This window comes from Bufo bufo, chromosome 2 (assembly GCF_905171765.1).
Source record: "Bufo bufo chromosome 2, aBufBuf1.1, whole genome shotgun sequence".
Taxonomy (NCBI): domain Eukaryota; kingdom Metazoa; phylum Chordata; class Amphibia; order Anura; family Bufonidae; genus Bufo; species Bufo bufo.
Genome location: NC_053390.1, coordinates 634021550 through 634033736, shown reverse-complemented (window position 1 = coordinate 634033736; position 12187 = coordinate 634021550). Strand labels below are relative to the sequence as shown.

The following is a 12187-nucleotide window of genomic DNA, read 5'->3' as shown; positions in this document are numbered from 1 at the left end:
CATTCAAAGTACACCCCTGGTGATCCTGGGTAGAGAAGGGGTCAATGTGCACATCCTTGGTCGTCCATAACAAATCGGCCAGTTTGGGAAGCCCTCTGTATGACCACAACCAGATCCAAAAGACATGCTATTTATAGCCAGCTGCACATTACAGGGAATTGTTATTATTGAAGCTTATCATTTTCCCGCTTATGGGAGGTGACACGTGACCCTACACCGCGGCTACATACATTTGTACCCCATAAGGGCGGTGAGGAAGGCGCATGCGCACACCCATTAGGCCCTGGCTCAGAGCCAATAGAATGCCACAGAACGTTCACCTGAGGAGGGGAAACATGACGTGAAGCCACGCCCCGTGACATCACCTGCCCTTGCGCGTTCTCCGACTCCTCCCACCCAGTCAGTCTCTCTTCACTCGGCAGTCCTCTCCGGGCAGTGATCTACGGTAGACGACAGCATGCTTCTGTGCCGGAACGTGTGGCAGAAACTGGCCCCCCTGACACACCGGGGAGCAGCCGCCGCCCTTCTCCGCAATGGTGAGCCTCTTCTCCGTGTCCCTCCAGCTGCTTCTCGGGTCATGCAAGTCGCCATTGTGTCCTGTGAGGGCATTAGAATGACATGCGCGTGCTGCGGAGGAGCCCGGAGTCCCTTCTTACATGCAGCCTATGGGGGTGCTCTTACTCACTTGGTCATGGGGGATCTGTAGCTGAGAACTGACGAGCCCTGCGGGCCTAGTGCCTGCTGTGTGGTCATTTGGAGGTCATTCCATGGACATCTCCTCTGCAGATGCTCAGTGAGGCCATTGCTGACAACTGGCCAGGACCAGGGTGTCAGATCTTGTGACACTACTGTAAATACCGCCACCTCTGTGTGAGCCATGGTGTCAGAAGAAGGGGGAATTGAAGGTCACCCTGCGGAGGAGGTGACTAGTGTATGCCCCATGGCTAGCCGCCTCTATGTGCTATGTCCATACGGTGGTCTCTGCGGTCTGGACTGTGTCTCCTGCTCGCTGACTAGTGTATGCCCCATGGCTAGCCGCCTCTATGTGCTATGTCCATACGGTGGTCATGTAGCGTTAGGCGGTCTCTGCGGTCCGCCCCGTGTCTGGACTGTCTCTCTCCTGCTCGCTGACTAGTGAAGTGGACTTTGCAGCTCTCGCCTGTCTGATTTCATTTACACCTCATCACCCTGGTCTGCGGCTGGCGGTATAACTAGATTGTGACGCGTCGTGTGCCTTCACGTATGTAATGCCTGCAGTGTATGTGGCTCAGGCATGTCTGGTCTTCACCGTCCATGGGATATTAGGATAAACGCACGGCGTCATTTTACGCCACGTCTTTGTATGCCGCAAAGTCTGCGTGTGGATTTAGTTTTGGGGGTTGCCGATCTCGCCGTCCGGTATTTTTTTAATAGGATCTATCTGGCACATAGTGAAAAATGATTATTAATATACGACTTGAAATGGAAGTAATCCCAGGGTTCCCACGCTGCGGCCACCACCCAGCTTTCCTGGGTCTCATGCACACCATCCTGTTTTTCGCCCGTCTGTAATGTTTGTGGATAGCGCAGCTATCTCTGCAGTGATATGGCAGTCGTATATTGTAAGATGGATTTGAGGCTTTCTTCGCTGTGACCCTGGCGCACACTCTCGCATATTGGGGATGTGTCCGGATTGCGATTCATTCATACACGCGCCAGTCCGTGGCGTAGATTGTTTACTCCCTCACTAAACATGAGCTGACTTCTGATCTGTGAGTGATCTCCACCAGCCTTCCAGGGAGCGCGGTTGTGTAGTCCGCTGTACGTGATCTTATAGGCTGATGTCAGGGAGGAGGAACCTGCGCTTGCACTGTGACCAAACAACCCAACTACAGATGTGTACGTCCATCCTGAGGACTCCTGCAAAGCAGTGGTCACAGACCCGTTCTGAGGAGAGTCGGCTGTACCGCTGCCTGTTAGGCTACCTTCACATCTGCGGTAGCTTGGTCCTGCAGGCAAGCAGAGGACTGTCCGGGCACAAACCGCAGCATGTCCGCAGGTTTCTCCACTTGTCAGCTGGATGTGAACAGAATGTCTGCCAGACCTCATTATACTTTAATGGAGCCGGCGGACATTCCATTCGCATCCGGCAGCGCTGAATCCGGTTCATTCCGGCAGGCTGTTGCGGCAGAGGTGAAGCTAGCCATAGAACCCTTCTGTTAGGTTGCTTTGGTACACGGAGGTACCAGGTTTCAGACATGACATAGGAAACTAAGGAGGTTCTCCAGCACTCTGCCATGAGCTTGAAAACGAATGGGGTCATTAGACGCCGTTCTAAATACCCCTGCGCTGGCGCATAATGCGTCTAAAGTATCTAGAGGTGCCAGCGTCCCCTTTAAGACCTGGCCTGAGCGGGGAAAAGTTGCAGATTCATCCGCAAGTCTCCTTTGCAACAGATATACCCCCAAAATTGGTGTATATCTAATAATAAATGACCACCTAAGTCTTTATTAGAAATCCATAGTCGTCTGACCAACTCACGCATTTTGAAGCGTTATTCCTTCTTAAAGGGGTTTTCTCATCTCAGACAATGGGGGCATATCACTAGGATATGCCCCCGTTGTCTTATAGGTGCGGGTCCCACCGCTGGGACCAGCACCTATATCGAGAACGGAGCCCCGAGAGTGAAGGAGAGTGCACCGCGCATGCGCAGCCGCCCTCCATTTATTTCTATGGGGCCGCCAAAAATAGCCGAGCGCTCGCTCGGCTATTGCCGCCTGCCCCATAGAAATGAATGGGAGCATGGGCACGCTCCCATTCACTTCTGTGGGAGAGGGAATTAGCGGGGATTAGCGCTTGGTGGTGGACGGACCCCAGGAAATCTGGGATCCTCCAGCCACAGCACTCCCTGCTCCGTTCTCAATATAGATGCGGGTCCCAGCGGTGGCACGGGGGGGGGGGGGGGGGGGCGCATGCTGGTGGCACTGGGGGGGAGGAAGCTGGTGCCACTGGGGGGGCAGATGATGAGTTTTTCTAAAGAAAAACATTCTTTTAATTTGTATTTTGTTATTAGAGTACTCTATTAATCGATCGAATACTCGATTGCAAAAATAGTCGATGGCTGCAGCCCTACATTACAGTACCAGATAGAGGTAAAAAAAATAAGGGATATAGATCACAGCTTATAGAATTCAGTCTCTGGCTGGAATGATATCCACAGGATATTTTTTGGCTGATTATTGGGAACGGACATTCATACAAACGCTTGTTGCTGATAATTGGCCCATATAAAGGTGCCGCAGATCACAGGATGAACGAGCACAATGATCCTTGGTTCTGATACCTAAATCATAGTTTCTGGGCAGCAGATGGTGCTGTGTGAACAGGGATCTGCTGCCCAGAAACAATTAATCTGTATGGGGATGAGAGAGAGTAGTAGCGATCACTCGTCCTTAGGCCTCTTTCACACTACAGTTTTTTTTTCCCACCATTACGGGCTGTTATTTGCCTTCTGTATACAGTCCGTATATGGAACCATTCATTTCAATAGTTCCGCAAAAAAAACGGAATGTACTCTGTTTGCATTCCGTTTCCATTTTTCTGTTCTGTTGAAAGATAATGTCCTATTATTGCCCGCAAATCACGTTCCGTGGCTCCATTCAAGTCAATGGGATCGCAAAAAAAACACGTACGGAAATGCATCCGTATGTCTTCCTTATCCGTTCCGTTTTTTGCATAACCATCTATTGAAAATTTTATGCCCAGCCCAATTTTCTCTATGTAATTACTGTATATGCCGAACGGAAAAATAGAGCAGAAGCGGAAACACAATAGAAACAAAAAACAGAACAACGGATCCGTGAAAAACGGACCGCAAAACACTGAAAGCCATACGGTCATGTGAAAGAGGTCTTGTAGAGTGGAGGGGATTGCTGCATGTAAATGCAGCTCTCCCTTCCTCTGACAAGCAGGCAATTATTGGGAAGGAAAGCTTCCTTCCTGATAATGATCTGCTCATGGGCGCGTGTAAATGCCCCTTTGCAGTCTGGTATGTATAGGAAGCATTGTTATTTGGGTATTCAACAGTTTTGCAGGTTTATTATACAAGTTTAAAAGCAGTGCCCTACAGCCACAAGCTGACATCAGGTTATGGAAGTGAATGTGAAGCTTGTATTATGTGACACCGCAGATTTTCCCTCTTTTATAGCTTCTGTCCGTCCGATGTCGTCCAGCAGTGTGCCGGGCTCTTCTGGAGAAGCTCTGCCCTATTACCTGCTTGTTGCAGTTACCCTGACTGGCGGTGGAATTTATGTAAGTATTAATCAGTTATTCACTTTCTTTCCTTACACTAAGGCCTAATGCACACGACCGTTGTTCCGTTTTCCGTGATTTTCTGCGGACCCATTGACTTTCAATGGGTCCGTTGAAAACTCGGATAATGCACAGTTTGTCGTCCGTGATCCGTGTTTCCAGTCCGTCAAAAAAATATGACCTGTCCTATTTTTTTTCACGGACAGCGGTTCGCGGACCCATTCAAGTCAATGGGTCCGTGAAAAAACACGGAGGCACACAAGATTGTCATCCGCGTCCGTTTTTTTTCCCTATCATTTGCAAGGCAAACTTGACTTTTTTTTTTTCACTTCATGTCTGGTGATCCTCCAAAAATCAAGGAAGACACACAGAAACGGAACAACGGAACCCCGTTTTGCGGACCGTGAAAAAATACTGTCTTGTGCATGAGGCCATACTGTGTTTTTTTTATTTAATTTTTTTTTGTGTCCTGTAGTTTTTACGCATTGTGTGTCACAGGGAATGTCTTGCTTACGACATACTTTAAATAGGTATTCCGGTTATAAGTGTTTATCCCTTATCCAAAAGATGGGGGTAACTATTAGATTGGTGGGGTACAATTGCTGGAACCCCCACCGATGACTAGAACCAAGGCCCTGTATCCCGAAGTGCATGGAGTGGCTGTTTGAGCTTGCGCAGCGCCGCTCCCTTCACTCTATATGGTACTGCCGGAGATACCAGAGTACAGCGCTTGCCTGTTTCCGTCAGTCCCATTGACAATGAATTGAGTGGCAGGGCTCGTGCTTGAGCAGCCACTCAGTTCATTTTAGGTTTTGGGGACCCCATTCTCTTGATTTGGTGGTGCTCCCACTGGTCAGACCGCCACCAATCTAATAGTTGTCTTCTCTTCCGTGGGAAGAGGAAAACTGGTTATAAAAGGACTATCCCTTTTAAAAAGGTTGTCTGGGATTTGAATACAGAAGGCTTATCCTCAGGATAGGAGACTTTGCTGTTGTAAACCCGGTGGTTTCTCCACACACAATTCTCATATGGAAAATTCACACACTTGGGTGAGTAAAGCGCACGTTCCAGTTTTCATTTTTGCGGAAAATTTTTTTTTGACAGCCGCACTCATTGCCATATTTTGGAGTTTTTCATGGACACGTGGGTTAGTCTGCTGCCTGTGGTTAGGACTGGGCTCTGGTAAATATCCTGCGGTCAGAAGAATTAATTTCCTGAGAAGCCGCGGTCATAAGATTGTTGTCCTTCCCGTGTTTTTTTACTTTGAGGATTTGATAGGAGGACAATGTTTTCTTGCTTCAGGCCTCGCTCAGGTACAGGACGGTGGGTTTCAGTTAGTATATTCCTTGCCTTTCCTAATTTCCACATGTTATTGCAGGCTTACCGAACATTGCGCAGAGACAAAGCGCGTTTCCATGAACGCCATGAGTACATCAATGAACAGCTGAAACCTGCCTTTGAGGAATATGGTAAGATTTATTATACAGTAGCATGGATCTTGAGACTGGCGGTCCCAGAGTCCCCTGTGTGCCTGCTCCTTCTGCAGAGTATGGTGCACAACTGTCTCTGACTGACTCATGCGCACCGCCACTGCATTCATCCAGACTTCTCCATGTCAGAGCCCTGTGGATGAATGGCCAGCAGAATCTGTCACCCCCTGCATGCAGACGGGCACTCTGATTTCAACTGTGCCACTTGTGTGCAAATTTGGTTTTGTTTGGAAGAACTTGTAGTTTACTGCAAGCAATGCGAGCTTAGATTCCAGCAAATCCATGATCAGACATCACCCACCACTAAATGACGGCTTCCTCACTATGCATAATAACATGGGTCCTCATATACCTTTTGTCTAGTGCTGGTTGACTGTAAATCTTGACCTTGGTTGTAACATTGCTGTGGGGTATCTCTTGGCTAGTCAGTTTGAGATGCAACTGTGATTTACATTTAGGCTGGGTTCAGACCTGAGCGTTTTACAGCGCATTCCTACGCGCTGTAAAACGCTCAACAGGCAAGAACCAATGTTTCCCTATGGGAATGGTTCTCACCTGAGCGTTTTACAGCGCATACAATCGCGCTGTAAAACGCCCGACGCCCCAAGAAGTACAGGAGCTTCTTTGGGGCGTCTTGTCGCGCGTTCCCGTACATAGACTGACGGGAAAGCGTGACAATTGGCGTTCGCTTGTTCCGGAGCCGCGTCTGTAAACGCGCATAAAATCGCGCATACAGAGCGCTCCATCCCGTACGCTCAGGTCTGAACGCAGCGTTAGAGCGTTCCATGTGTGAGAGCACCAAACTGATGGACTTACCTTTTTTTTTTTTTTTGTGGTTTGCAAATAAGATACCCATTAATAGCAAGTATATGATCACAGTGAGAGGTATGGGTGAGGCTGAAGCACTCTGTTTCTCTCAGAAGACTCCAGGTCGATACATTAGTCACTGGGCCCACCTGCTATATCATGAGAGAAGCCAAGTGTGTTGTATCCTGTCGCTATGCCATCATTATAGATGATGGAAAAACACCTTAAGGGTCCATTCACACGTCCGTAAGTGTTTTGCGGATCCGCAAAACACGGACACCTGCAATGTGCGATCTGCAATTTGCGGACTGCACATCACAGACAATATAATAGAAAATGCCTTTTCTGGTCCGCAAATGTGGACAAGAATAGGACATGTTCTATTTTTTTCAGGAACGGAATTGCGGATCCCGAAAAAACGGATGCGGATTTGCATCCGTTCCACCCCCATTGAAAGTGAATGGGTCCGCAAATTACGGAACGAATGCGGACCCAAATTACGGACGTGTGAATGGACCCTAAAGAGGTTGTATTGTGAAGACAGCCCCTGTCCATATGTGCTATATGGGCATCATGGAGAGGGTCCTTCGCTTGGGGCCTCTCTCCATGAACCAGAATGAAGATTCACTCTGATGAAGCAGCTCTCATTGTGGCAGACTCGAGCCGTGTAATACTACATTTCGCCTGCAGATGTCTCTGCAATTGAGATGTTTGGTTGGGGTACCTGCTGATTGCGCTGGGACTGCATATTGAAAAAGTTTTGGGGGGGAAGGGGTTCAAACCTGCCAAGACTCACACAGTTTACTTTTAACTGCATCTTCTTTTTTAACCAAAAGGATCCTAAAGGGAAGGAAATGTATTAAAAATAATAAAGTCCTAATACTAACATGCACCTGTAATTGCTAGTTATTTCCAGTCCCCAAAAATAAGAATAAAAACTCGCGTTCAAAGGAGCGGAGGCAGATCATCAGATTTCAATTTATTAACATGTACATTTTGTTTTCTCACTGTATGAGTGTTATAAACTTGTTAATTGTATTTTTTTTATTTTTTTCCTTCTCCAGAAACAAAAAGTAAGTGGATTTTATTTCTTGCTCTTTCCTATATATGTGCTTTCCCTACTATCTGCATTATATTGCTTGGCCTGAATAGTTGCCCTGATGCACCAGTAAAGTTTCTTACAGATTTGGTGAAATCCCTGGGGTGGCTGTTTACCCTGATTCAGCCATTTGTATGTGTATTGTGTATAACATACAGTGGGAACCCAGGCCACGCAGTATATATGGCAAGGAAACACTGCTCTCTTTTGAACAAGGATTGCTATTCCACTCTTTATTTTCATGAAGAATGAACATCTATAATTTGTACATTTTGTACTTCAAACAGTAATGTACCTGTTTGGAGTTAAGCTAAATTAAAAGCCTCTGTCAGCATGATGAACCCTAATAAATCAGGCATATTGCCTGGTAGAGTTGACCATGCTTAGTAAAACGATATCTATCTTTTCTATAAAGGGTTAATAATGGCTGAGATACATAAATATAAAAATTAAGGTAAATTACCTAGTTGGAGCACTAGGGGGCTGGCTATAGGTCTAGGAGCACCATTAGCACAACACCCCTTGTGCTATCTGTACCCCCTCTCCCCTTTGAGTGACAGGGCTAGACATCTCATCTCGCCTGGCCCTGTGTTCTCATGGCAAGGCTCAATGACTCGGCGCTTGCCGCTTCCTGAGCTTGGGAGGCAGCAGAAGATGCATTGTACAAGCACTGAGTCAGCTTAGTGCCTCGGAGCCTGCGCAGTGGATCTGATGGGCACTGCTTTGTGTGCTCATCAGATCCACTGCACTGTCGCCAAGTCACTGAGCCTCACCAGTGCTGTGAGAACACAGGACTAGACGAGATGGGTACGGGGAGTACAGAGAGTACACAAAAGGGGTGTTGCTCCTAGAGCTATGTCCAGCCCCCTGATGCTCCAACCAGGTAATTTACCTAAATATAAAAATTTAATATATCTCGGCCATTATTAACCCTTTATAGAAAAGAAAGATATTGTTTTACTCAGCAGGATCAACCCTTCCAGGCAATGTGCCAGGTTTAATAGGGTTGATCATGCTGACAGAGGCTCTTTAAAGCCATTAATGTCAGGTCATTGACATCAGATAGGTGTGGGGTCTGACGGCGGCCTCCTCATTGCTACCAAGCACGGCACCGTACATTATATAGCGGCTGCGCTTGGTATTGCAGCTCAGGCCTACTTACTTGAATAGGACTGAGTTGTGCCTAGGCTTCTTCAAACAGCTGACTGGCGGGAGAGTACCAGGAGTTGGACCCCCACCAATCAGATATGGATGACTAGTCCCTGATAACCCCTTTAAAATCTTCCTCAAAGTTCCTGACCAGAAATCAGTCCATTTATCCTTGTTCACAACGGAGCATGCGTTGTGTGTTCTTGTTTCTCTGTGACTGTGGATGGAAGTTTTTGTGGCGTCTGCTAATTCTGGTTAGAATGAGAACATAAAGTTCCCAATTTTTTTTTATTTGCATGAGCATAACCTTTTATTTTTGGCTCATGTGAGTTTCTTTTCCTCTAATTGTCACTTTTGCTTCTTACAATTTCCAGAATAAAGTCCATGGGGATATCTACCCAAACTTGAAGCTATAGGAGCAAAAAAAAAAAGGGACAGTCCATCTTGCCGTGCAGCCTAACTAGCGATGATTTTAGTGTCACACCAACCCTTTCAAATCACCAACACATTAATTGACCGTTCATTTTGTCAGCTCTCTTGTTTTGATACTGTATGCCCAGACCTCTTGTGGTGAAATGAAGGGTTGGACCCATTAGGATTCAGTAAAAAAACAAAACATTTGTGAAACCATTGGATAGGATATGGCTGATTGCTCTGATTATCTGTGTGTAAATGACTGTCCAATAAAAAGACCACACTGAATGTTGCGTTTCGACTGACCGTCCTTTATTTTTTCTGTCTGAGATTTCTGGGGAGTAGTTTTCTTTGAGGTGACTAAATATTTCCTGAAATTAAACTAACCTGGAAAGTTTGGGGTTTGTGTTTTATGTAATGTGTTTGCTTTGCTTGCCCTATTTAAAAGGCTTGAGCGTGGATTTAGAGTAGTTTAAAGCAAAATCACAAAGAGTAAATTTCTAATGAGAACCTTTTTTGTAGCACGGCCAGATTCTTAAATCATTGATCTGTTTGTATATTAATAAAATTGTGCTTCTGTCCTCTGATTATTGTTCACTTCATGGCCAAAAGTATGGCAGACATTCAGCCACACCTACTCTACATACCACTATAATATGTGGATAGCTGAAGAAACGCAGATTACAATGATGCAATTATCTCTGAACTCCACATAGTACAGGCCATCATACACATTAGTGTATTGTCGGCGGGGTCGGCTGACGGTCTAATGTGTATGGGGAGCTTCTGACTCTCCCCTGACAGAGAGAAGTATCAGGCGAAGTGAATATTATCATCCGGCTGAGCTGTCTGACAGCGGCTTTCTCTCCAGTTCCCATGGAATACACATTTGTCCAAATTAAACACTGATGTGCATGGGGGGAGTCTGGAGAGATAGCCGTAAGCTGAACAGTCGTTTGGCCGACAGCTACCGAATGTGTATGGAAGCCATTAGCCTGAATTAGAATGGCGGCAGTGCCGGAGACTGGAGTTCACATACTTTCTGGCCATGGAGATCATTTTGTTTTTCTTTCTTTTCTGTTCTCATGACCCCACACAGATTTAGTTAATTTTTAATGCTACAGAATGCTCTTTCTTAGGGCTCATGCACACGAACATATTTTTTTCACAGTCCGTTCCGTTTTTTTTGTTTTGCTTTTTTGCGGACCGCTTGCGGAACCATTCACTTCAATGGGTCCACAAAAAAAACTGAAGTTACTCCGTGTACATTCAGTTTCTGTATGTCTATTTCCGTTCCGCAAAAAAAATAGAACATGTCCTATTATTGTCCTCATTACGGACAAGGATAGAACTGTTCTATGAAGGGCCAGCTGGTCCGTTCTGCAAAATACGGTGCCCTTATAAATAATCAAATTGTATAACATTCTGTGTTCTAAATGCTTTTATTGTGTTCTGGATTTATATGCCTTCCCTTAAAGGGGTTATCTGAAACAAAAAAAATGTCCCCCATATGCCTGGGCCCCTCACACTGAATATACTTAGGGCTCTTTCACACCTGCGTTATTGTCTTCCGGCATAGAGTTCCGTCGTCGGGGCTCTATGCCGGAAGAATCCTGATCAGGATTATCCTAATGCATTCTGAATGGAGAGAAATCCATTCAGGATGTGTTCAGTTCCGGAACGGAACGTTTTTTGGCCGGAGAAAATACCGCAGCATGCTGCGCTTTTTGCTCCGGCCAAAAATCCTGAAGACTTGCCGCAAGGCCGGATCCGGAATTAATGCCCATTGGAAGGCATTGATCCGGATCCGGCCTTAAGCTAAACGTTGTTTCGGCGCATTGCCAGAGCCGACATTTAGCTTTTTCTGAATGGTTACCATGGCTGCCGGGACGCTAAAGTCCTGACAGCCATGGTAAAGTGTAGCGGGGAGCGGGGAGCAGTGTACTTACTGTCCGTGCGGCTCCCCGTGCGCTCCAGAGTGACGTCAGGGCGCCCCAAGCGCATGGATCACGTGATCGCATGGATCACGTCATCCATGCGCATGGGGCGCTCTGACGTCATTCTGGAGCGCCCCGGGAGCCGCACGGACTGTAAGTATACCGCTCCCCGCTCCTACTATGGCAACCAGGACTTTAATAGCGTCCTGGGTGCCATAGTAACACTGAAAGCATTTGGAAGACGGTTCCGTCTTCAAATGCTTTCAGTACACTTGCGTTTTTCCGGATCCGGCGGGCACCTCCGGCAACGGAAGTGCAAGCCGGATCCCAACAACGCACGTGTGAAAGAGGCCTTACCTGGCTCTCTGCTTCCTGTGCTGCTCCTGGTTCCCGCACTGCCGCTGTGGCTTCTCCCTTTGCAGGGATGAAACCATCTGGTGTTGGGGTGGAGGAAGGGGGAGCGGCCAATGGAAGGCGGTGACGGGGAGTAGCCTCCCTAGCGTCACCTGTAATGCTAGGAAGGCTCGTCCCCGTCACCACCTGCCATTGGTTTCTCTTCGCCCCCCCCCCCCCGACACCCCTTGGTGTTTTTATCGGTGTGGGGAGCCAGGTAAGTAGATTCAGTGTAAGAGGCCCAGCATATGGGGGACCTTTTTTAGTCTAAGAACCCCTTTAATGCTGCATTCACATGTGCACCACAGACTCCAGTAGTCTGTTCCGGCATAGCAGATACTGATGCTATAATGGGATCCATCCAGCTTTCAGCTGGAGAGATACTGCTGCGCGCAGTGGTGTTTGGCTAAAAGCCAACATTTATGCTGTAAAGCCGCGAGATCCCCATCGGATCCCATTATAGTCAGTGGGGATCTGTCACTGCATGGCAGTGTCCGATAATCTGTTCCTCTGCCAGAACAGACGACCGGAGTTTGTGCTGCATATGTGAACATAGCCCAACTTTCCCTTGGTTTGAGGTTTACAGGTTCAGATAGGACAGCATAGAT

At 47.1% G+C, this 12187-nt stretch overlaps 1 protein-coding gene across 2 annotated transcripts in view; it reads left to right on the top strand.

Annotated features, from left to right (window-relative positions):
* The first annotated feature begins 350 nt into the window (after positions 1-350).
* LOC120989978 (mitochondria localized glutamic acid rich protein) overlaps positions 351-12187 on the top strand; it is a 46063-nt gene continuing 34226 nt past the window's right edge. Inside the window, exons 1-4 of one of the 2 annotated variants that reach the window (XM_040418459.1) lie at positions 351-536; positions 4187-4290; positions 5669-5759; positions 7652-7660. In XM_040418459.1, the coding sequence (XP_040274393.1) occupies positions 458-536; positions 4187-4290; positions 5669-5759; positions 7652-7660 (283 nt within the window). In that variant the 5' untranslated portion in view covers positions 351-457. The remainder of the gene's footprint in view (positions 537-4186; positions 4291-5668; positions 5760-7651; positions 7661-12187) is intronic. The other variant, XM_040418460.1, reaches the window with a different exon arrangement.